We start from the raw sequence: 24,090 nt of genomic DNA, 5'->3' as shown, positions 1-24,090 counted from the left end.
TTATTGCTAAATTCAGTTGTTAAACTTATTTCATTAATTAAATAGTTGCAGCCTTTTCGGGAAAAAGAAAAAGCAAGATAAGAAGGATAAGTATTCTGCCAAGCACAATGCGATTTTCGATTCGCTCGAGTTAAGGTATTGAAAACAAATATTATTCAAATTCTATACCCAAAATCATATAAAGTATTTATTAACGTTAATTTTTATTTCAGCACGTACGAAGAAGTAGTTCGCCTACCATGTAAGATTTCATCATGCCCAATTATTTGTAATGAGACACTTTATTACACGAATTATATGCATACATGCGAGTACAGATATTGCTGAGTTGACGAGAGAGAAAGTTTTGAATATTATTAGTATTATTATTAGTATTATCATATTATCAGGAATCCTTTCCTTTCGTGTCCGTTTTATTCACACCTCAGCGAATCCTCCATCCAACTATCTAAATCGCAATTTATGAGGAGAAAACTTTTTAATTTTATGCTCATATGATAGTTGGGTAATGTTATTTCTTTTTGGTTTATTACAGCCTTTCGTAGAAAAAGTTTGGTACTACTCGGGGTAAGTATAACCATCCAACTTTAACTTTTGAACCAAGCCCTGGAAAATATGTGGACTATTCGCAAATTAAATGATGTCTTTTTTAGGCACATGGAGTGGGAAGAAGACACATCAAAAATTGTCTGATTTCTCGACATCCCGACTTATACGCGTACCCAATTCCTCACACGACGAGACCCCCGAGACCAGATGAGGAGGATGGGAGAAACTACTATTTTGTAACTCATCAGAAAATGATGAATGATATTGCAGCTAATGAGTACCTTGAGGTAATGACGATTTCCATAAGTTGAGAATCAATTTTATCCAATTACCAAAAAGTCGCCCATTTCTTTATGATATAGTTTATTGCTCAATAATGTCTTATTAACTATCTATTTTTATTTCACAGTATGGCACACATGATGAAGCAATGTATGGCACAAAATTAGCGACGATTCGACGGATTCACTCTGAAGGTATGTTGGCTAATTTCTATTACTTCTACTTACTAATTTTCGCTCTGAATGATCATACGAAATGATTTCTTTAATTTACATTTTTATTGCAGGACTGATAGCTATATTAGATGTTGAACCTCAGGCACTGAAAATGTATGTTATTACACAACTCTAATTTATGGCTAGGATTTAGATTCGACTAAAAAATAAGCCTTATTCTTATTGTATAATTATTTTCAGTCTGCGCTGCTCCGAATTTGCTCCCTTTGTCGTCTTTATTGGTAAGTTTTCGGTCCCAAATATACAGATTGCGACATGAGTGGGAAAGTAGAGAAAGTCTTTAATTTCGTATTTTTTCAACTTAGCTGCCCCTGCGCTCAATACTGTTGCAGATGTAAGTTTTAAACATTTCTAAGCATGTTGAATGCCAGTGAGAACTTGTGATGCAAATCGCACTGCTCAAACAAATATGTTGAAATGCAGAGAGATCATTACAACAAACACTTTAATTTACTTCATGTATTTTACCACTGTATTTTTTCAATGTTTTCAGTTTGATGGAAGTTTAGAACGATTGGTGAGAGAGTCAGAGATGCTGCGAAAAGCCTACGGCCATTTGTTTGACATGGTCATCGTGAATAATGACATTGAAGAAACTATTTCAATTTTGGAAACCACAATGGAGAAAATTCACACTCAAGCGTGAGTAGCACAATCTTTGATTATCAATACATGTACATATTATTAAAGGGTGGAATTTAATTGAATGAATTGTGGTTTTTAGACAATGGGTACCTGTTTCTTGGGTATATTGACCAAATGTGCTTCTGAGAGAATGATAATCCACCAAGCCAATAGGAATGCCACGACAATGACGTTTAATTTGTTTCATCGCTTCGGATTTCATCAATTATTGTGGTTGAAAAAAATTTCCTTGATAGTCTTCTCATCTCATCACCACTCCTCCTGGTCCTCCTGACTCTACTTATATATGTACACACATTATCCATATGTACAACCTCCACTCCACCTCATCACAAACCCTTCTTGTTACCTCTCCCACCCGGCGTATGTGTAAAGAAATTTCAAATATGAAAACCATTTTTCACATGCGAAATTTCGTCTTTATTGACACGAGACCAGGGTTGTCGTTCGATTTTCTTACAGAATGAGTTTTTAATACAAAAAATCTCCGTTTAGACAAGAATTGGAAAATTTTAAAGCGTAGAGTGTAGAATGGCTGATCACGAATCGAGCATATTCGACTTATTTGAATACTTAGTATTTGAAGCAGCAACAGCGTGATGAACCATATTTAACGTACTACTTGTTAAAACTATATAGTAATTCTACCATTTCTATTGCAATTACACAATTAACTACTAACTACTACTATTACACTTTGACAATTAACGTATTAACAGAGTTAACATTTACTACTTACATCGCAGTTACAAATTCAGAAAATTATATATTTGATGCCATGCTGTTAGAAATTGGATAAATCATTATTGAAATGAGTTATTCAAGAAGCAGAAAGAAGTAAGAAGTTTGACTTAACCAACAACACCAAAAAATTAAAAGGACGGGTCATTTTATATCCAATTTAATATACTATAATATCCTCCAGTAGCTGTTTACATATAACCCTGAACTCTGAAGAAGGAAGGAACTCTTATTCGGTGACTCTCCTCCATCATTCCATGAGATCTACACAAAGAAAAAAACTACATTTTTATCTTTTATTTTTTGATGGTGTCAGTCAGAGGTACGTAGGTGTTGTTTGTTTAAAATGTGGCGATTGATTATAATAACGTTTAAACTTCATGCTCAACATAAGTCATTATATATTAGTTTAATTAAGAAGAAGAAGGGAAATGGTGACCTATAAGGATTAAACGAAAAAGATTAATAGGCAAATAATCGAAACATTTTGACCTACTAATTAAAAAACGAACATGCTGCAACAATAATTAATATCAATAGTCTCATACTCGCATGAGTGTCTATTGAAATATGTTTTGACATTTTTGACATAGCCTACACAACATATAATTATGTAATAACAAATTATACAAATACATACTTCAACCTAAATTAAAATGACATGATTGGTTAAAAAACTTAGTTAATTATACACTTTTACTATACCCCTCTCTTACTCGTTGTTACTTTATTGAAAAAAACTCTAAAAAACCAAATACCTAAGTCGGAAAAAATTATGTAATCTTACAAAAAACATTGATTCCACTACCAACTATGCCACACCTCCATTCCTGAAATTCCGTGAAATCATAATGTACAACATCTGAAATGAAATGAGATGCACAATTTGAGCTCTATAAATCTACGTTCTGTTAAAATATTCCTTTTTAATATTCTTTGATGTAAATGTACATTAATTTCTATGAAATTTTGTTTGCTAATTTCAATCTTAATTAAAGTTGCAGACGTGTTTCCCTTTTATCAACAAAATGAAACACCACCTTCCATCAAGTTTTGAATATCGAATGCGTAGTAAGTTGCTTAATCAAGTCCAAAGATTACTTTAATGATAATGTGTATGCCTTATAATAGTGAAGCTAGTCGATAATTTGATTCAATTTGGAGTGGCAATTTTTATTATATTTATAGTGACTGATGCAAATTATATGTTCCTAATGAAGGTCATTATTTTCATTGTCATTATAGCTGATTTAATACATGTTTGCAATCAAAATATTTTATACATGTTGTTATATCTTTATGTTGCCCATAACTTAGCAAATCCACAGTATTACGTACACTTAATTTTTAGAAAAGCCCAAGAAAACTACCAATACCAAAATGCAAAAGTGAAACAAATGGCTATATTAGTTAAGTTGGATTATTTTAGTTAATATACTTATTTAAAAGTTTGGTTTTAGCTAAATTCACTAATTTGCCGAAAAGGATGCCGAGAAAGGAGTGTTAGTGTATAATGTAATAACTAATTATACTTTTCCGTTTCATGGAACCGATGAATTTACTCAATTCAAAATAAAACGAATAACAAAAACCAAAACTTGTGGTGGTGGAAGAAAGAAAACATAGTAATAATAAACTAACTCTAGATTTAAGCATTATTGTAATCTAAAGTCTACTCTGTATATGATGTGTCTGTATAAGAGACAAAACTGGTAAAGTTATTATATGAAGCACATTTTAAGAGAGATTTTGAAATTACTGCAATTAATATTACAATATGGAGACTCAATAAACAGGAAATCTTTTTTGTAGATGCTAAAAATGACGATCATGATATGTGTACTTGCTATGCATTTATTAAGGTGGTCTCACATTCGGTTAACAAAGTTCCTTAGTACTGATAATTTGGTGTTGTTGCTCCTTGAAAATGTCAAATGTTTACATAGCGTCCCTCCCAATAGGATCAAGTCCCCTTCTTTTTCTTCTTCCAGGTGAATTTCCGGAATTTTAACATATCTGTGAGTCCGTGGCAGACAAAGTACGAGTTTAATACTGCAGTTGGATCCAATACGTCGGAACATTTTCGTTTCAGGGCTAAAATAATGCATGATAAAAATTAGAGGGATGAAGGGCAGATCATTTAATTAAACACTCTGGCTTTCATCTTACGCTTCTTTCGTCGTTTAATGGGACAACGGGGTTGCTTCTTCTTCCGTTTCCCCTTCTTTTTCTTTTTGGGTGGGGGAGGCATGATGAAGACGAGTTGGTCCGGTTTTTATGCACCCTCGCCAAAAATGCAGTTTTTTATAAAGCCATCTTCAAATCATGAATTGTTTAGTGACCAGACTGTTCGCCTGACAACGGTAGGGGCCAATATTGCTTGACAACCACGATTGCTTGACATTTAGTATCTAGGTAACTCTTGGCTCTTTTAACGGTTGCGACAAATGGTGGAGTTACAAATAAAATAATTATTTTTTTAATCGTTGGTACACGTCCCCTGGGCCTGTGTACCAACGACTTTGACCTTTAATAACTTTTGAAAGGGCAGACATAGAGACTTGATTCTTAAAGATGAAATCATCTTAATTTTTAGCTTGATTTTTTAAGCAAAAAATCTCGAGGCTACTATTTCGAGAATTAAATTTGAAATCTGCAGCGTGCAGCCTTTATTTAGCCCGAGTCAGGGTCAGTGTCAGCTTCTAAATTTTAGTCAGACGACCTGCACCAACTACTATTCGTAATCGGCAAAAATGTTCCCATAATCCAGCATGCAAAATTTCAGCTCATTGACCAATTTTAAAACCAATACGGGTCTCAGTCTTCTGAGACTTTTCTGGGCTGGGCCCACAAAAATATTCATTTTCATATTCTTTAGTCTGATGTGCCCTTACCTATGATACAGAATTTCATTTTTATTCTACCAATATAAAAAGCAATGTGGGTCACCTTGTTAAATCTCTGTGGAAAAAATCTTAATATTTACTTCATATTTTTCAATCTGGTCTACCCCCGCGGGGTCATGCCAAATTTCAGTCTTCTACGAGTGTCTGGAGCGAATTTCATCTTTTTAATACAATTTTTAAAAATCGATATGGGTCACCCCCTTAAAGGTCCCTCCACATATTAATTCATATTTTTTCATCAGGGACCATTAGCAATCTCTGCACTAATTTCAGCTCGATTGGATAATTTTCAACAATCGGTATGGTATCGGGTCCCTCCAGTCGAAAATTTTCCCAATTTAAATTCATATTCTTCAATTAGACACCATTAGCAATCTCAATGCCAATTTTCAGATTTTGAAATACTCCACCCACCCAGATGACCACCACCGGTCAACCACTTAATCGATTTCACCCATCTTCAAATTTAACTCCTCATTTGCCACATACTACACATACCAAATTTAAAGTCGCTAGGACGAGTTTAACGAAAGTTATCGTAAAATGATCGAACGGACAGACGGACGGACATGACGGTTCCATAAGCACTTGGACTGAAAATTACATTTCCAACTGTAACCAATGACATTTTCAACAATTTTTAGTTTTCTAAAAATGAAAATTTATTTTGTAACTCGGCCATTTGTCGTAACCTTATAGATTGATAAAGTGTCAAATAATCTTGCTTGACAACTTTACATTTCTAACCATGTTGCGACAAGTTATTACAGTGCTAAGATTCTTATTGTCAAGCAACCGTGGACTTTCCTTGGCCTTATTAAGTGGTTTCAGTATTTTCTGATTTTATTCATTCTGAAATGCATATCACACAAAATTACATTACTCACTGTCGCTATAAATAAATATTCGAAATTGAAATATATCAACAATAGTATCTGCATGCATACATAATTTCTTAATCAACGTTAAAGTTAGCTCACGCAACACATAAATAAAACATTCGTTAAAACAATTCATTTTTTCTTCTTAGAACTGGTAGGAGGAATTTCTGACGTTGTGGGTGGTTTTTGTTTTCCCCTTTTATCGTGGAATAAATGCTTGAATTTTGGAATTAGATCCATAAACAAATCTTCTAAACAAATTTCCGAGTATGCGGACTGATTTAATTGATTTTGGACTAATGTTGAAAGTTTCTCGAATTGTTTCTCTGCGAATGCCATCTCAGGATTTAATTTTGCTGGAATTATAAAAAATACATTTGAATAACTACGTCATCAAGACGTTGATGACGCAATGTCGTACATGATAATATTACTTACATCTTTCGACCGTGGGCAAAGCCTCTTTGTGCTTTTTTACATCAAAGACGTACAGCAAGTAGTTCAATTGTTTATACAGATCTGCTTCTGTATACTCCCGGAACATAACTCCTTGTTTGCATGGACAGACCATGTAACCTCGTTCTAGGTGCAGATTTACTCCTCGTACTCGGTTCGGACATGCAGGATCTTCACATACGAACCAACCCTGCATAAATTCCAATAAAAAAGATTTATGTGTCTGGAAAGACAACAATTTACAGATAATCCTTCTCCCCTATAAACCCACCTGATAATATTTCTCAATAAACTTTCGCATAAATAAGACCAAGCTGTTGAGTACGTGGGGCATATAAGAAATTGGGGAAATGGAGGAGCATCCCGGGCATATCTTATTGAGACTGGATATCCATTTGTTCTACAGATTCGTACAAGACATAAAAATATTAATAAAATGTACTCACTTCTATGCAATTAAATAATTTATTTATATGATTGGCTTACTTGTATTTCAACAAACGGAGCTTCGATAACGATTTCATGACGGCACGAATCCTTAACACATGGAAATTTAAACCGAGCACAATCTCGATATTTTTCTGCTTCGGTTATTTCGCCAAGTCCAATGTCATCCTGGCTGCGGTCTACAACATGCCTTCTCTTGTAGGACGAGGGGTCCATTCCTAGTGATTCTGCAATACGAGCTGCATCCAGACCAGGAATCGGCTCGCAAATACGAGAAACAACAGGATGCAGTTGTTGTGCTAAATAATATTTTGCGTCAGGTTCCAATGCAGTTATTTCCTGCTTAATGGATGCGGTACCGCCGTTTTCATTATTATTTTCAACTTTCGCTACTTCGACTTTCGGTGGCGCTTTACTTTCCAATAACTCTACAGGATGATGAGCAATGCCATCGGTGCAGAATACATAGGGAACAGTGTCTCCATTCTTGAACTTTTTGGGTAGCTTTCCAGTTTGATTTAAACGTTTGGCAACGGTGACATGATATAATCCTTGACGGTCTTTATAATCTTCTGGGTTTTTAGCTAATTGTTTTGTGATGAGCAGGTCTTTCAAGGGAACATGTCCGGCTTTTAGTTCTTCTGCTTTATCATTCAAAATCTTTACAATTTTAAAAATTTTATCGTCCAATGCTTGTTCAGTCATTATTTCATCTAAAATTGCACGAGCAGTTACTGCTGCCACTGGAGCCCAATCACGACGAACAATATCCAAACCTTTCAATTCCATCGCTGTTTCAACTTGTCCATTCTTTTTAACGCTGTATGTAAGTGCAGCGTATTTCTTCTTTTTCAGGAGTAATAAAAATCTGAACACGCCGTCAATTTCCAGCTCGAGAAGTTTATACATGCGGTTGATTTCTGTCCTAATTTTGTTTCCAATTTTATACACTGCTTCAATTTCTTGAGTATTTGTGTTGATCATCAACGAGTCGGTATCTCCATAAATGACTTCAAACCCTAGTGCTTCAACAGCAAGTTTCGTCTTCATTAAAATCTCCCGTCCTTTTCCTAAAGAACGAAAAATAAATAATAAAATATATACAAATTTAAATGTATAAAGATTAGTTAATCTAATTAATGAATCATTTTCTGTCCAATTTGTGCGCTCTCTATATTGTTACCTGTAATAAGAGCAGCAAGGTTTTGGGCATAGAATCTCGAATGTCCAAATCCTAGACACCCATACATGGAATTTGCAGTGAGTTTCAAAGCTTTCTGTCGAATGTCATACTGGCGTTTCAAGTCGTGGGAGACATTTTCCGCTTGCATCAATTTCTTTACTTCTCTTCGACTTTCGACAAGTTTTCTAATCTCCTCGGGAAGAATACCCCTTTCCCTATAGTCCGTGTGATCTTCTGTAGTGGTTGTCGTAAAACAAATATTAAATTCTTGGATAATCGATGGATACAGGGAAAGGAAGTCCATGAGAACGATGAAATTGTCGTAGAATCCTTTCTTTGGCTCTAAGACCAAGCCTCCGACGTAAGCAGGACCATTTGATTTTCCGCTATTATTTTTGTCCTCTCCACCAGCTCCTCCTTCTTCGTCATCCTCGCGCTTAAATTTCTTTTTGTATTGCTTATCAGGAACAATGTAATCCTTGTTGTAAAAAGCGTGCAATAAAAGAAACTCATTTCTTTCCGAACGACCTCCCATCAACGTACGGGCCAAGGTGTTACCTATAACAAGCAATCAGTGTTTTTATAAACTTTATCAATTTTTACAAGTTGAAAATAGAGATGAGACTACATTTATCAACTTGAGCAAACGTACCAGCAATTGTTGTTATTTGAAGGGCGAGTGGCATTACTTGAAGTTCGTTCATTAGCCTCAGATTCAAAATGCTTAAAGACATTCCCCATGCTGCAAGATGTTGAATTCCATCAGACGATTCGAAAAGACTACGCAACTCTGTCCCAGTGTATGCAGTGATTTGATCTTCATTCAGACCAAGAACTTGTGAAGCAAGACTGGCTAAGTCGTACGATCGGGCTCTTATTAGTTCCTTCGCTGATATCTGTACGTCGCAAACCAATCTTCCAGCCACGGCTGATCTGGAGTCGGGCAATTTTCCACCCTGGCAATAATATCAAAGAAATATAGTGTTAGTTACATACTCCAAAAACAAAGTAGTTATTTTTACTACCTTTTGAGGCTGCGAGGATCGCTTCAAACGCCCAATACGTGACCAATGAGGAACCTTGTGATTCCATAGTTGGAGAAGAAGCAAGTCCAAATTCAAATCGTGGCCGACATAAATATCTGGATCAAATTGTGACAGTTTAGCTAGCAGGCATGCCAACATGCTTCGCTCAGAATCCATTTTGGTTGTGAATTTTGAAAGTACTCGATCCACGTCAAATGGCCATATTTCTCCTGGAGGTCTATTTAGCACTGAAAACCATAAAAGTTTAAATAGTTATAAAATGCAGTATTGCCATTAAGGAGATAACTATTAGATGATTTCACTTACAACAAAATGATTCATGGAATAAACCTTCAGTTGTAAGAAAAGATTGCATTTTAAACACTCGATTTACAACCACAGACGCAGAAATGATGCAATCCTTCTTTGTTTTGGGGTCGTTAATTGAACTCATGTTTATCGATGCGACCACAAATGGTGGGATTTCCATTGAGTCTTTCTGAGGATGAATTTTAACTCCTCCAACGTCACAATTAAACTGTAATATCCAATCAAGAAATTAGACATAACTTGCATTTCGCATACGCTTGAAAACTCATTATCTAAAAGTGTGTTTAGTCTGTAAATAGTGGATATGTACCTCCATTTTGCACCATGACTGTTGCTGTCCTAATTCTACTTTGATAGGGCTTACAATCTGTAACCAACAAGGGCCTTTCAGCTTATTCTTCAACAAAAAGTTCTCCAGCATTGAAGATCGTGTTCCAAATGCACGAGAAAATGTATTTCCTTGAAAGTCCTCTGGCAATGCAGGCAACGTGCCCTGGAAAACAGATTAAACGAATTAGAAAACCAATTAATACAATTTTTACAAATCACAGGGTAATGGCACTAACGGGATAAAAAATTTCCATGTATTCTGAAACTTTAGGCACATTTTCTTCACTGAAGCAGTATTTTTTCTCTACTGTTCGTGCTCTAAACTGGAGTATGTGTAATTTTTTAAAACGTTCTTCGATCTCAGCAGACACATCACGAAATGTGACGTCTTTCTCAGGGTCATCTCGCATCTATTAATAAAGTATTATTAAATAGTAGTCAGTTAACGATACGCATTAGGCTTGCATTAATAACTTATAATATATACCTCTGAACGAGGAAGTATGTACACACAACGTTGGACATTTTGAATTGCTATGCAGCAACTGACAAATCCTCCCACTGCTCCTTCTTGGCTGACTTTTCCAAATAAATACAAGACACCAGGATTTCTGGGCTCTTCGTAAATGTCAAACCAATAAAAGTTTAGGACCTGCAGGAAAATTAAGTATATTTTGTCACTCATTTAATGATGGTAATATAAACGGGATTAATGCAGTTTATTTATTTACCTGCTTATTTCCCGTTTCATCTATAGTCATGCATTCCACATTTGATGACTCGATTTGGCTAGTGGTTGTTGTTGTAGATGCTTTTGCATTTTCAATTATGTCATGCATTGTCGTGGTCAAACTGTGCTTGGGTTTTTCCTCTTTTTCTGCGGGTTCTACTTTAACAATGTCATTATCTCGGAAACTGGTGGTCGCAACGGAAGTTTCCTCAACGTCTTCTTTTTCAATTTTTACTTTGACTGCGTCTAACGAAGGCTCAGTCGCTTCAAATCCATCAGTTTCCATTTGTGTCCGATAAGAATACTCTGTAATCTCCTGGTATCCGCTTGGTTCTGACTTTTTGTTTTTGGAGAATTTCTCAAAAGAACTAGCAGGTTTCGCCCTCTTTTCTACATGTTGTAAAATATCTTCGAGGGAATGATTCGCCTCGGAGGATGAGAAAGAAGTTTCAGGGTCAGTCCCATCTCGCCTCCGTTTCATGGGCATGTTTGTTAAGACGGATAACAATTTGACTCCCTGCCTCTCATCTGGTTTCACCTTCTTGGCCGTTTTCTCTTCATTTAACTCCATTAACATATCCCCCAGCAATTCATCTGCCCCACCAGCGGCAGCAGAGCTTTCCTCTGTGTCTCGCTTCCTCTTGGCTGGCATGTTTGTCAACATGTCTCGAACGGAGAGGAAATTAGACTTTTGATTCTGTCGTTCCTCCTTTGTCGGCTTTTTCGACTTATTGGGCGCTTTATTCTTCCTCTTGGATGACCCAGCATAACCAGCCTCATCGATGAGGTCATCATCAAATAATTCATGTCCAGTTTCACAGTAACCTATAAACAAACAACGAACAAATCCATTATTACTCAATCTATTCATCTTGCACAATTCAATAAAGTATGCTTATCACCTGTCCCGTCATCCACTATCCAATCATCTTTCAATCGATCGTTCACCTTCCTCGAGTAAGTGTCCTCGTCCACGACGTCGTACACATTCTCCAACTCTTTCACCTAATAATAATAATAATAATAATAATAATAATATTTATTATACTGATTTATATGACCATGAGATACAGGTAACAATGATTAAGACTAAAGAAGGTAGCTCTAACTTAACATTTCACTACAAATAAGCTACATGGCATGTTTCAACAGTTTACATCCTATCTAAGCCATTACTATTACCGTCTTTAATTGACGTCAAATCAATAATTTATCAAGTGAACTTTCAAAACAATTCTTAATTAAACAATCAATTAATTACTCTACCCCAATAATACCAAATCACACTAGCAAAATAAACCAAACCACACCCACCTCATACTTATTCTTCACGCCACCCTTCCTCGTATTTTTCAACCTTTCCAAGGCCGCAAGTCTGCCTCCCTTATCGCCCCGAGACCTCCTCGACCTCCGCGACGCAATACTGTCGTCTTCGACGGTATCATCGTCCACGTCACTCATCCTGACTCGGCAAAATCTTCGACAAAATTTTTAACAAAATTTTCCAAAAAACAAAATAATTGCAAAAAAGAAAACCAGGTAAGAAAGAGAAGAAGAGAATGTTATTATTTGGATGGGGTCGCGTTCCCTCGCCCGCTCAATTCTCATATCCATTTGCCATTTATGCAGGGAACGGGGCATGGAGCATGGACAACAAAGACGTCAGTTTCGTCCTCCACCTGCTGACGAGACGGAGAGTGAGTGTTGGTAGTATCGTAGGTTGGTGCTCCACGTGTCCACTATTTCACTACTGCTATACACGCTTTCTCCCAGCAGCAGTAACCAGTTTGCGCAAGAAATTTTTGTCAAAAACAAAATTATTTAGTAGTAGAATCACCAATTTCGGAACAGAGGAGTATTTTTAAAATCATTCGTAAAAGTTTTGCTGGGGAGATTGTCCTTTGTAGAGGAAGGGTTTGGCTTGGCTTGGCTGCGCAAGAAAATTAAAGTACGGGTGAGTAAAGGATTTTGTAAATTTGTAAATTTTTAGGTGAGATTAGAAACGTTTGTGAACGTTAGTGCTGTGTAGGTGAAAATATTGGGTATTTAATTGTAAATTTGGAAATTGATTAAGTAGAAAAATGGGCTGTGTGTGTAAATCCCTGATTTTAATTTAGTGCTTTATGTTTGTTGTTATTTTAGGAAATCCATAATCATTAGACCAGATCAGTTGGGAAATTATTTGTTGTTATTGCACAACGTAACTGCGCCGTGCCTAAAGTTAACCTTGAAAGGACAGTGACGGGGAAGGAGTAGTAGTTTATTTTTTGATTGGAAGAAGACAAGAAGGGGTCATCATGTCGGATTCATCGTCAGATGCGGATCGTAATGTGGAGATGTGGAAGATTAAGAAGCTTATTAAAAGCTTGGAACAGGCTAGAGGGTAAGATACCATTTTTGGGAAAATGCTTGTTATTTGTTGGATTAGTAAATGACGAGTAAATTATTAAATGGTTAATTTGCATTGCAGGAACGGGACAAGCATGATTTCTCTCATTATTCCACCAAAGGACCAGATTTCTAGAGTAAGTAAGATGTTAGCCGATGAGTTTGGAACAGCGTCCAATATTAAGTCACGGGTCAACAGGCTTTCTGTCCTTGGCGCTATCACCTCGGTCCAACAAAAGCTCAAATTATACACCAAAGGTGAGAAGTCGACGAGTTAATTTATTTGTAGTGGTTGAACTTGTAAGCGATTTTGCTATTATTATTATGATCGTTTCTTTTTAATTCGATATAGTTAACCCCAACGGGCTTGTGATTTACTGCGGCACAATCGTCACAGATGAAGGAAAAGAGAAAAAAGTTAACATTGATTTCGAACCGTTTAAACCAATTAACACCTCGTTGTACCTCTGCGACAACAAATTTCACACCGAAGCTCTGACCGCTCTGCTTGCTGACGATAACAAGTTTGGGTTTATTATTATGGATGGTAATGGTGCCCTATTTGGAACTTTGCAAGGCAATACTAGAGAAGTTTTACACAAGTTCACTGTCGACCTCCCGAAAAAACACGGTTAGTTGAGCACTTTTGATTAATTATTATGAATTCAGTGACTAACCTTATTCATTGACTCGCAGGTCGTGGTGGTCAATCTGCTCTTCGATTTGCCCGTTTGAGGATGGAAAAGCGACACAACTATGTACGAAAAGTGGGTAAGTCAGTCTCGATAGTATTGTCATTATTAAGAAGCATGCAACGAAATTATATAAATTAATATTAATCAACTTGTTCTTTTTTTGTATTTTCTAGCGGAAGTAGCAACCCAGTTGTTTATTACTAATGATAAGCCCAACATATCTGGCCTTGTTTTGGCTGGTTCTGCAGATTTTAAAACCGAGTTGAGTCAGTCGGACATGTTTGATCAGGTACAGCAGTAGGGAGCGGTTTATTGTTGATGTCTTGAATTTGTATCAAAGTTTGAAATTGTTTTGTTAACTTTTAGCGATTGCAAGCCAAAATCATCAAGTTAGTTGACGTGTCTTACGGCGGAGAGAATGGCTTCAATCAGGCCATTGAACTGGCTGCAGAGTCCTTACAAAATGTTAAATTTATTCAAGAAAAGAAATTAATTGGTGAGATTTTTTTAAGGAAATCATTTGTAATAATTTTTACTTTATAGCTAATGGCCAACGCTCTATTATAATTTTCTAGGACGTTATTTCGACGAAATCAGTCAGGACACCGGAAAATACTGTTTTGGAGTGGAAGACACGCTGAAGGCCCTAGAGTTGGGAGCAGTAGAAACATTGATCTGTTGGGAAAATTTGGATATCCAAAGGTATGGCATATGGCGTTTGTTTTGTGAAAGCTATAAAAAATGACCTCACCTATACGGAGAATTGTTGTCTCTAAATTATTTTTATTATTATTAGATACGTATTGAAAAACCATGCAAGCGCAGTTGAAAATATTCTACACCTTACTCCAGAACAAGAAAAAGATAAGTCCCATTTTTCAGATAAAGAGGTAACTACATTACACATGTTTAAGGATTATATAAATTTGGACACAATTACATAAATATTTTATAAATTTAGACGGGGGTGGAGCTGGAACTCGTAGAATGTACACCATTTTTAGAATGGATAGGTTAGTTGCGACTTGAAAAGTTGTATCTTGTTATATAAGCCCAAGTCAAAGCTTGTGTACCGGGTGGGAATTTTTTTTAACGATACCTGACTCGGGCTAAATCTAGCTGCTTACTTTAGATTTTATCAAATGACATTTGTATTTTTTACCTTTCAGCCAATAATTACAAAACTTTCGGAGCTACTTTAGAAATTATAACGGACAAGTCTCAGGAGGGGTCTCAATTTGTTAGAGGATTTGGAGGCATTGGAGGTAACATTTTAATAAATTATGTAGCAAACCGTTAGTTCACTTATCTCTAGAATAATGAGTGGTTCGATCTCGCGTACTTAACAACGATCGATAAATATGGGGTAATCTTACTGGAAAATAGGAATGTTGAGATACAAAGTGGATTTCCAGTCCTTGCAAGCAGAGGACGGACTAGATGACTTTGACTTGGATGATTATTAACAGTGCAAACAAATAAGCGACACTGATAGTCCTCAGGGTCAGGGATTATTTCAATATTTAATTTTTTTAGCTTGCAGTGGTTTCAGTTAAAAATGTTAACAAATTAAGTTTCGTTTGTATGTTGGAGGTTTTGCACACTTGATGTATTTACTTTCACGTCTTTTCATATTTTAAGTTGATTTTCAGTTTTAATTAGTTTTATGCGATTTTGGTTTAGTTTGAATTTATGTTAATGTTGGATTTGCCATCGATGTGTTGTGATTTGTAAACTTGATTTTAATTTGTGTGATTTATAAAGGTTGTGATTGGATTATAATTGATTTTTTAATTTTTACAGGATTGTTGCGCTACAAAGTTGATTTACAAAGCCTTCAGTTTGACGAGTTAGATGCAGATTTTGATTATGACGACTACTAAAAAAACTGCCAACTCGACGGACTACACCGACCGACGCAGTGTTGTGATGAAAACTCTCACTTTCTTCTACGTTTCCGTTTAAGTCAAATTTAATTAAATTTGTTAATGGTAAACTTGTTAAAACTCTATAATATGGAAACTTTCATGTGAACCCCACTTCCGAATCAGTATGAAAAGATTAGTTCATTTTGTAATGTGAATCTTTTACATTTGAAACAACTTTAATACATGCAGAACGATTGCATAATTTTTTACTCCCCTGCTTAAAAGTATGAGTTCCATGTGCAAAAGTTCTACACGCTCTGAAACAATAAAAACGTTATCCAAATCTGGAATACTCTAGTCTTCATGTTTATTAAATATTGCATTTCAATAATAACATAACATTAGGTTTATTTCTCGAAAAACGAACTCATGGGGGCTGCGAAATCAGCCACCCACGCAATATTTTGTTCAATCGTTGTTACCGCAGCTCGAGTGGCCACAGGAAAGTTTGGAACCGCTGGAGTGACCTCATCGATATAGGCCTTGATCTAAAATAAATCAAAATAATATTCATGTAAATGTCTCCAGTTTTTGAGAAAATTGGTGTAATCTTACATCATCCAATGCAATCTGGGTGCCGGTGTACGTTGCCAAAGCTGTGATAACGTTACTCGCACCTAGAGCCGCCACACTTTCTACGGTGGTCGCACTTTCCCTTAAAAAGTTGACCAATGGAGCTCTAGCAAGGGGGTTCCTGGCAAGTTGTGACAGAATGACGGTGACATGAGCACTTTGGTTATAAAATCCAGTATCGAGTAGTGTTTCCTCCAAAAGCCTGGACAAAAAATGAGATGCAAGATGAGAAATTAGTATTTAAATTTCAAAATATAAACAATACGTACCGGGCTATTAAAGGTAATTCCTTCGTGCATGCGAGTGCATTAAGCAGAGTTCCTTGCTGCTTGACAGTAATGTTTCGCAAGATGTACTGCGAATGAATAAAATTGAAAGCAGTGTCCCCACCACCGGCAACAGCGGCGCAGTAAACGACCGGTTTGATGTCTCGTCGAATGCTGTAAAAATTTGTATTTATAATATGCAAAAGAATTCAATGATGATCATACTTACGGATTTTCTGAAGGATTTGCAGCCCAAGCTGTCACCAATCGAGTTGAATAACTGATACATTCTGGATCTTCAAATCCACACAACCAGTCCAAAAACTGCAAATTGCGTATGACCGGCATTCCTCCGTTTACATCGGGAAGGGCAGTGTTATTAACTCCGCCAGTTAAGCTCACTGCACTTTGAAGGCGTGGTAGCAAGAAAAACTAGAAATTAATTAATAATTAAGTAATTGTGAATCATTTCTCAGGTTTTCACAAATTAAGTAGTTGAATATGTACCCTGAGCGAGGTGTACCAGAACCCCGTGCTGGATAAAAGATTGAATGGCTTCCTCAAATTAGTGAGAACCGTGTTCCAAACAACTACTTCTCGTTCATTTCCAAGATACTCCATAAGACCAAGAGCAGTCGCGATGTTAATATGTTCTGAAAAAAGGGATACGTTTCATGAAAACTGTTTAAAGGTTATACTTGCTTTATGAATGGTACTACACAAACTTTGCCATGCTGCGTTGAAGTAATCATCCAAAAGTTGACTCCTCGTTCGGGAAGTAATAAAGTCATGATTGGTCAACAATTCTGACTGTATTAATTGCGTCAAGGGAGCGTCGTAAAGCACTCTGTAGAAACCTGGGAAGAAGATATTTCAAGTTACAATTATTTAATTGTACCTTTAAAAATATATTCAACACACCATTTCCTCCAGCGTTTACGACAAACCATTCTGAAGTATTTGTCAGAAAATATTGCATGGCCACGTCGTTGTGTAGCCACGATCCTACTGTCCCATTGGGGTTGGGCTGACTTCTTGTAGCGATCGCCATCGGAATATGCCACCTAAATAAAAAAGTAACTTTCTCTTTCACTAAATATATTCCCATTTAAACTTTGAACCAGGTTTAACAAAATAGTTTGATAAAATGCTAACGTACAAGCCGGTATCTTGATTGATGTGACCTTCAACTTGTACTTCGTTGTTCAAGAATCTTTCCTGTGAAATAAGGACGCCTGAGGCATCAGAAACGCTAACTCTGAGTAGAGGAAATCCGGGTTGAAGGGTCCACGTGTTCATGATGTCCCCCATGGTCAAGTCCCTCGGAAGCTTAGAATCGTTTTTGGCAGCTTCGGTTAAACGTTCGAAAAGATCGTCCTGGATGGCAGCTTGGAATTGCCTGGTGGAAATCAATTAAAATAGTATTTTTGTTTAACACGTGGTGAAAGCGAAACCTTAATATGAAAATTGACTCACATATCCTTTAGATATTTGAGAAGACCGTTTCTGAGAGTTTCTTCTCCCAAGAATCCTTTCATCATGCGAATCAGAGATCCTGCTTTCTCATACGCCATTCTGTAAAATTAATAGTTCATTACATAATTATATAAAAATGCATATGTTTTACGGGTTAATTTTCATTTAAATAATTACCTATCAAACCAAGTCATGGCCCCCGCAGTGATCCAAGCATTGTCGTCAATTTTAACAGAGTGGCTGTAATCTGATCTAGCATCAAATTGCATTGAATTTTGTACGGCATCATTTTGCCAGCGTTCCGACGCTTTGAATTCCGGTGCCACTACGTCCCCTCCTTGTTGAGCAACGTAAGTGGCAAAGCCTGTAAAAAATAAGATTTAGTACGTAATGTGACATACACTTTTATAAATTGCATGTATTCTTATCAACGACTTATTGCCTTCATTAAGCCAGATGTGAGTCCACCAGCGAGGCGAAATTGCATTGCCAAACCATTGATGACCTATCAAATAAAATTATTAGATAACCAATTATCATAAATTGAAATAAGACATATTTTTTAAATAATTAAAGTACCAAGTTCGTGAGCCAAAATCCGAGTAATTGAATACCTTTCCGTCTCTGTGGATTCGGCAGGAATGTACAAGAGTGCACTTTCCCTGAAAAAAACATAATTGATGCTATTAATTGTAAAAGCTATTAACAATCGCTATGTATATCTTTACCTGTAGATGTTTAGCCCGTAGTTTTCCATTGCTAAATATATTGCGTTTCTATTTAACTGACTCAAAATTGATAATTATTCATATGAATCTGTATGCGTACCCCCAAAGAAAAAACTGGGAACGGCTGCGCTATCCATTTTTCCGAGAGGATACTTTTCAACGTAGTACGATTCGAAAAAGCTTAAAATTTCGGCAGCTTTCTGAGCAGCATAAACTCCACCATCTTGATCAATGTAATGTGCTGGGGCATAGGTCTGTTCAAGAAAAATATTAATTTGCATCTCTCCCAACCATTATTCTTAATGTGCATTTGTTTGTCTAGATAAAATGGGGTCATACTCGAACCACTTTGCTGAAAATATTGGAAGGAGCTTCTTCATAAGTAAATTCTGAGACGATCAAGGCCAAAAGATATGTGGGCATTTTTATTCCAGTTGGGGCAAACTCCTCCCATTGCCATCCTGGAAATCCGGCCCTGTTATTATTCCATTATTTTTTTTAATGAATCAGATCACACGAAAAAATATTTTAGTAAATTTATCAGTACATTGTTCGATTTCTTAATGATTGTGTCGTTGTAAGGGCAATGTTCCCTGTTCTTCGCCCAATGGTAATGAAAAATTTGGCTTTAAATGCAGGTTCGTCGAAACAGGGGAACATCTGTCTGGCATGTAAGGCCTCCATTTGAGTTGTGGCAATGTACCTTCAAAGTCATGAATTTGTGGTTAATTTGTACTTATAAAATTTGCACATAAAAGTATTTGGATTTATAATTTACGTACTTTGTCGTATTCGTATACGGATCAACATACGCACTCCTGTAGAGTCCATCCAGTCCGTTTGTAATTATTGCTATGAAAGTCATTCTGATGTGGTACGCTGTCCCATTGACAAGTGGGGCTTGCATATTAAAGGTTTTGAATTGGTAAAGGACATCTTCAGTGGTGCTCAACACGGTGAGGTTGGTGCCAGTCTCGGTCTCAATGACCTACATAAATTGTACCAATTTCCGTTTCATTTACCATAATGTTCTGTACGTAATGTTCAGAATTACGATCATAGTACCTCGTAACTAGTTAGTGTAATAAAGGCTGTGCTGGCCAAATGAAGTGTAATTTTATCTGTGTCCTTTAGGACATTAAGGGCGATTGTTACTTCTCCCGGAGCTGTAAAGGGGCCTCCTAGGCCTGGAACATCTTCGTCTAAAATGGGAGTGATTGTGAGGTCATATTCTTCAGGCATGATGTCCCTGGGAAGACGCCATTCCAAGGTTTGGTCATCTAAGGGTCCCACCGCTGAACTCTGGAGGATGGAAGAGCTTCCCTTATCAATCCCGTCAGCAGGGAGGGGATAACCACTCTCAAAATCGACTTGGAGTCCGGTCTGACCCCGAATGATTCCTATATTTGCAGTGATTATGAGAATCACGCCAAGGAAATAGTGTAATCCCTTCATGACGTATTTCTAATCGAGTTTCTTAAAATATTAAAGAAAAAACCAGTAAAGATTTGCAGACCAAGCAAAAAATCAAGGCGTTGGTCTAAGGTCGAAGCGAACCTTGGGAAAGTGAATAAATTTGTGTGCGTCACTTATTCATTTTCTCATCAAACGAAATGCCGGACATTTTATTAATCAAGCCGTGATCAAGTATGGTGATAAGGCCTGAAGATTAATAAGAATTCGGAGATTTATTGCCAGTTGATCCTGAAATTGTGTCCTGATAAGGCCTTATCAAATAAATTCAGTTAAGCTGGGGAGACAATAAGGCATTTTCATTTCGGATGAGTAATTCTGCTCTACTCTACATATGAATCTGCACCATATACCTATGTATACGCAACATGTATTGCAGTTTTGCAATATTTGGTTAAATTCATTGAAAAAATCGCGACTAATGGCAAGGAATGCAGTGATTTCAAGCTAATCTGACCCTCATAATTATAACACTCCTTTTTATTACAGCCCTCATTGACAGATATGTAGCAATCTAGGAAAATCCAAGTAAATACTATTCATGATTATGATACTTAATCAATTCTTCATCACAATCTGTTTTATTCCAGGTAATCATAATATACAATATCATATAACACATTTAGATAAATATAGGTACATCATGAGTAAAAAATACCACTTTATTAAATAGTACTTAATTGCTATATACTTATTAAATACAAATTATCTATACGGATAAATATGTTGAGGTATAGTTTGTAAAGAGCTAAATAGTATGTAAAAGATTCACAATTTTTAGTTCGATGATAAAATTAGTTTGGAATTTAGAGTGTTTTTGACGCGATTTCGCCACCCTCGTCCGCAGTGATAGTACCGCAAGGGTTGAGATTATTGTCTATCAATGTTTTAATAGTTTTAGGTTCTACTGCTTCGCAAGTGTCAAGATTGGTTGGAGATTCAATTGTTGTGGTCGTTGTCATATTTTCTTCGCTATCTGGCTCATTTTTTCGGATTGCACTCGTCGTGGAGGTCACCTCGTTTGGCACGTCATGATCCGGAGAGTCTTCCGAGCATTCCACTTGTTCAACAGTTTGCTGAAGGTTATTCAGGTGGAGATGAGTCTGTCCATGAAAATTATTGTGATGATGATAACTATTATTTTGGCAAGGATGATTTTCTCTCATGTTGTTGTTTCTAGTGCGAGATAAGTTGTTGCAGAGGAGGGAGGAGGGGCAGGAAGAGTGGGAGTGGTCGTAATGTTGAACATTACTGTAAGTGGGGGATGGAGTAAGCGGTACAATTCTCGTGATTCGGCCATCACTAAAATACACGTAAGGATGAGGACATGCCGATCCGGGAGAATCTGCGTAAACTGTAGACAAAAGTATCCAACAAATTTTAGCTTAATTCAATTTACTGCAAGTATTTATAAACGGTAAATTATGTATTACCAATCGTGGTCCCCACTTGATTTTCTGCATACTCTGTGGGAAATATTAATTATGCAGATAAGTACTTATTAACCAAGCAATTTATAAATTGATAGAGCTTATGGTAAACCTTGAATATTTATAAGATGACCAAAATTCGATTCTTCAGCGTAATCTTCGCGACGAGACTTTGCTGGTCTTCTCCGATTAACGAATAGTTTGCACTTCCACCAGCAGACTACAATCTGTGTAAGTGTAAGGATTAAAATATAGATACGAAGAAAATTAATATGTGACCTCTTCCTGTGTGGTGGGTGGGTACTTACCATGATAATTAATCCCGCACTCAAAACAAATGGAAAAAGGATGTAAATGACATCCAACGTCCCTCGACTAACCGTGTTACCCATTTTAACTCAATTTCATGTGCAGCACAAAAAATTGATATGATTAGAGAACACTGTTGAATTATTCATTGCTTTATAAAATCTTCTTTTATCCAATTATTTTTGATATTTAGCATGATTTATTTAATCCAAAAAAGAGTTTTAAAAACACATAATTTTCATTATAAACTTGTCAGACCCCATTGCACATGGGAAATTACCTGATCAAGCCATTATCCAGGAAACAAGGTCACTTTTCACCCTTGCAAGTTTTTTTCTATTCCACAAACCAACAAGTGTTCACCAACGCAAGAACATGAGAACAACTTTCACTATGTACATACACGAACAAGAAATCCCCGAAATAGGATCTCACTCCGGTATCCATCCGTCTCTAAGTCTGTGTTGGCGTATGATGATATGTACATACGTCGAGCATCATACTCTCTAATTTCGTTTCTAGGTGTTGTTGATAGCAGCTACGAATCCCGTGGAATTATTGCCGATCGGAGTTTTGGTGAACGTGCGAGGGAATGCAAATTCTCTCTCTCACAGAAAAAAGAAATCATGCTTTCACCCACACGCCGTACGATCCATGTCGTTCCTCGTATGTACAAAAACTACTGCTTTCTCTGCAGTGAAACGTGCAGCTTTCTCCACTCCACGCATAACCGCATGCACAGCAACGAGAGCGAAGGTACTGACAACCCGCAACCTCCCGATACGAGAGAGACGGCCAATCTATTCAATCGCAAAGTTTGGACAATGCACGTGCTGCTACGGCTTCAATGATGCCCAAATTCGGAGATATATGTATGTAGCTCACGAATTTGGCAGCCCTCCAAACATCTTAAATTGTATGTACTCCAACAGAGCAGCGAACTTGCACACTTGATTATCAGCTTTCACATCCGTCGAGCTCTCCTAATGAACTGGGTGGCATGCTGGGAAAACAAAGGCTAAAGAAGGAGAGAAAGTCATGGGGATTTTCATTTTGAGACTGTTATGTACGTACAATACGCAGGGAGAAAGTTGGCCAACAGCTTTTTCCACAGCACGACAGAGCTGTAGCGGAAGCAGTCGTGTTAAAATAAATTAAGGAAATAAGCCGTATACATATTCTCTTGTGTGTGGCCCAAAATTCTGTACAAACTTGCCCATCTTACCGGCGCTCCTCCTACAAAGTACACATGGCGTAATCCTGGGCGAACGTGAGTAAATGATCAACTAGGTGGAGAAAGTGGAGCAACCTTTATGAGAAGGTTGAGCAAATATGTGGTCCAATTTAGGAAAATTGACGATCCTGTGGTGGGTGGCAGAATTGTGCAGTGTGTCGTCAAATGTTCATGTCCCAAAAAGTGGAAAGTTGAGGTACCTCTGCATTAATGTATGCTCTGACTGGATTGGATGGTCCGACGGAATAGTCAAGTTGGGACCAGTTGAGAGCAGTTGGGACCAATGCATCATTTTTTTCAGGAACGTACGTACTTCCATATACGTAAAAGTGGACCTACGTAGTGCATATGTGCTAGTAGATATAAATTTTGTCGAAAACTTTTAACTTTTCAACCGACAACTCAACTTCGCTATCTTGCTCTCTCTCTCTCGCTCTCTCTCAAGGACAAAGTAGCCTCTTGGGATCAACTCTACTGAAGTAAGAGGAAAGTAGCGTACAAGAGCTAGAAAGACGTAAAATAAACAAGTTAAGTGTATATCAAGGAGTGGACGGAGCTAGGTCTGGCGAAACCTGCCTGCCTGGATGAGCAAAGGGAATGGTATTGTTGCTCTCTACAGGACAAAATCGATATACGTACCCTTATCGCAAAACTTTACAAGTTAGTTGAAGATAAGGGACACTATACGTTGGGTCATCCATTTTATTCCCAGTTAATCTTATCCTTCTAGAAAACAGGAGATATTGCCATAATAATTTTGCCGAAAAACAACAGAGAAACGAGAAACATAATGAATTTATGCATGGGTATGGGAAAGACAAAGGTGGATCGAACACCCCCTGCCTGCAG

The 24,090-nt window shown here is 37.0% G+C and overlaps 5 protein-coding genes and 1 long non-coding RNA gene across 13 annotated transcripts in view; 2 read left to right on the top strand and 4 right to left on the bottom strand.

Moving 5' to 3' along the window:
- Positions 1–4,278, top strand: part of LOC110842811 (peripheral plasma membrane protein CASK) — a 37,877-nt gene extending 33,599 nt beyond the window's left edge. For all 6 annotated transcript variants that reach the window (XM_035848062.1, XM_022088633.2, XM_035848061.1 and 3 more), the window contains 10 exons: positions 46–135; positions 213–241; positions 536–567; positions 654–836; positions 959–1,025; positions 1,118–1,160; positions 1,248–1,288; positions 1,373–1,401; positions 1,561–1,709; positions 1,792–4,278. In XM_035848062.1, coding sequence (XP_035703955.1) covers positions 46–135; positions 213–241; positions 536–567; positions 654–836; positions 959–1,025; positions 1,118–1,160; positions 1,248–1,288; positions 1,373–1,401; positions 1,561–1,709; positions 1,792–1,822 — 694 coding nt within the window. In that variant the 3' untranslated portion in view covers positions 1,823–4,278. The remainder of the gene's footprint in view (positions 1–45; positions 136–212; positions 242–535; positions 568–653; positions 837–958; positions 1,026–1,117; positions 1,161–1,247; positions 1,289–1,372; positions 1,402–1,560; positions 1,710–1,791) is intronic.
- Positions 4,007–5,272, bottom strand: LOC118434463. The gene is made up of 2 exons (XR_004834042.1): positions 4,623–5,272; positions 4,007–4,547 (listed from the first exon to the last, which is right to left on the bottom strand). It is a non-coding gene; the product is annotated as an uncharacterized LOC118434463 (long non-coding RNA).
- A 901-nt stretch (positions 5,273–6,173) lies between these two features.
- LOC110844002 (DNA polymerase alpha catalytic subunit) lies at positions 6,174–12,345 on the bottom strand. The gene is made up of 14 exons (XM_022090082.2): positions 12,056–12,345; positions 11,644–11,746; positions 10,743–11,566; positions 10,499–10,663; positions 10,248–10,421; positions 9,992–10,174; positions 9,679–9,889; positions 9,352–9,599; positions 8,979–9,282; positions 8,327–8,884; positions 7,183–8,213; positions 6,968–7,096; positions 6,679–6,886; positions 6,174–6,596 (listed from the first exon to the last, which is right to left on the bottom strand). Exons 1-14 carry the CDS (start codon positions 12,200–12,202, stop codon positions 6,373–6,375), a joined length of 4,509 nt encoding a protein of 1,502 aa, XP_021945774.1. The 5' UTR covers positions 12,203–12,345; the 3' UTR covers positions 6,174–6,372.
- Positions 12,346–12,466: 121 nt separating this feature from the next.
- Positions 12,467–16,042, top strand: LOC110842820 (eukaryotic peptide chain release factor subunit 1). 2 transcript variants are annotated; one of them, XM_022088649.2, is made up of 12 exons: positions 12,467–12,689; positions 12,884–13,124; positions 13,212–13,387; positions 13,482–13,760; positions 13,826–13,900; positions 13,998–14,113; positions 14,191–14,320; positions 14,400–14,526; positions 14,621–14,714; positions 14,786–14,837; positions 14,994–15,089; positions 15,628–16,042. In XM_022088649.2, the coding sequence occupies exons 2-12, from the start codon at positions 13,039–13,041 to the stop codon at positions 15,705–15,707; spliced, it is 1,311 nt and encodes a 436-aa protein (XP_021944341.1). In that variant the 5' UTR covers positions 12,467–12,689; positions 12,884–13,038; the 3' UTR covers positions 15,708–16,042. The 2 variants fall into 2 exon arrangements, with proteins under 2 accessions (XP_021944341.1, XP_021944340.1); XM_022088648.2 differs by having other exon boundaries at positions 12,467–12,695.
- LOC110842819 (aminopeptidase N) lies at positions 16,043–20,400 on the bottom strand. Its single transcript, XM_022088647.2, has 18 exons — positions 19,861–20,400; positions 19,578–19,783; positions 19,343–19,498; positions 19,135–19,270; positions 18,896–19,049; positions 18,796–18,826; positions 18,647–18,729; positions 18,510–18,572; positions 18,245–18,431; positions 18,068–18,166; positions 17,751–17,990; positions 17,513–17,655; positions 17,317–17,448; positions 17,099–17,244; positions 16,821–17,023; positions 16,595–16,765; positions 16,308–16,527; positions 16,043–16,240 (listed from the first exon to the last, which is right to left on the bottom strand). The coding sequence occupies exons 1-18, from the start codon at positions 20,248–20,250 to the stop codon at positions 16,100–16,102; spliced, it is 2,901 nt and encodes a 966-aa protein (XP_021944339.1). The 5' UTR covers positions 20,251–20,400; the 3' UTR covers positions 16,043–16,099.
- Positions 20,401–20,901: 501 nt separating this feature from the next.
- Positions 20,902–23,465, bottom strand: LOC118434634. 2 transcript variants are annotated; one of them, XM_035848628.1, is made up of 5 exons: positions 22,288–23,465; positions 22,007–22,095; positions 21,811–21,925; positions 21,702–21,734; positions 20,902–21,622 (listed from the first exon to the last, which is right to left on the bottom strand). In XM_035848628.1, the coding sequence occupies exons 2-5, from the start codon at positions 22,088–22,090 to the stop codon at positions 21,075–21,077; spliced, it is 780 nt and encodes a 259-aa protein (XP_035704521.1). In that variant the 5' UTR covers positions 22,091–22,095; positions 22,288–23,465; the 3' UTR covers positions 20,902–21,074. The 2 variants fall into 2 exon arrangements, with proteins under 2 accessions (XP_035704521.1, XP_035704520.1); XM_035848627.1 differs by having other exon boundaries at positions 22,007–23,463.
- Positions 23,466–24,090: the final 625 nt, after the last annotated feature.

The sequence above is a fragment of the Folsomia candida genome, unplaced genomic scaffold (genome assembly GCF_002217175.1).
Source record: "Folsomia candida strain VU population unplaced genomic scaffold, ASM221717v1 Fcan01_Sc002, whole genome shotgun sequence".
In the NCBI taxonomy this organism is placed as follows: Eukaryota; Metazoa; Arthropoda; class Collembola; order Entomobryomorpha; family Isotomidae; genus Folsomia; species Folsomia candida.
Note: the sequence above shows the minus strand (reverse complement) of the source record. Positions and strands in the feature narration are given on the sequence as shown.

Coding starts and splice junctions, on each gene's coding strand:
- LOC110842820 (XM_022088649.2), top strand. CDS start 13,039: ATGTCGGATTCATCGTCAGATGCGGATCGTAATGTGGAGATGTGGAAG. Junction 13,901..13,997: donor CAACTATGTACGAAAAGTGG/GTAAGTCAGTCT, acceptor TGTATTTTCTAG/CGGAAGTAGCAACCCAGTTG. Junction 14,321..14,399: donor TCAAGAAAAGAAATTAATTG/GTGAGATTTTTT, acceptor ATAATTTTCTAG/GACGTTATTTCGACGAAATC.
- LOC110844002 (XM_022090082.2), bottom strand. CDS start 12,202: ATGAGTGACGTGGACGATGATACCGTCGAAGACGACAGTATTGCGTCG. Junction 9,890..9,991: donor AGTCATGGTGCAAAATGGAG/GTACATATCCAC, acceptor TGGATATTACAG/TTTAATTGTGACGTTGGAGG. Junction 8,214..8,326: donor CCTTGCTGCTCTTATTACAG/GTAACAATATAG, acceptor TTCGTTCTTTAG/GAAAAGGACGGGAGATTTTA.
- LOC118434634 (XM_035848628.1), bottom strand. CDS start 22,090: ATGGGTAACACGGTTAGTCGAGGGACGTTGGATGTCATTTACATCCTT. Junction 21,735..21,810: donor TCATCTTATAAATATTCAAG/GTTTACCATAAG, acceptor TATTTCCCACAG/AGTATGCAGAAAATCAAGTG. Junction 21,623..21,701: donor TCAAGTGGGGACCACGATTG/GTAATACATAAT, acceptor TTTTGTCTACAG/TTTACGCAGATTCTCCCGGA.
- LOC110842819 (XM_022088647.2), bottom strand. CDS start 20,250: ATGAAGGGATTACACTATTTCCTTGGCGTGATTCTCATAATCACTGCA. Junction 18,432..18,509: donor TCACATCTGGCTTAATGAAG/GCAATAAGTCGT, acceptor TATTTTTTACAG/GCTTTGCCACTTACGTTGCT. Junction 17,024..17,098: donor TCTGGTACACCTCGCTCAGG/GTACATATTCAA, acceptor ATTAATTTCTAG/TTTTTCTTGCTACCACGCCT.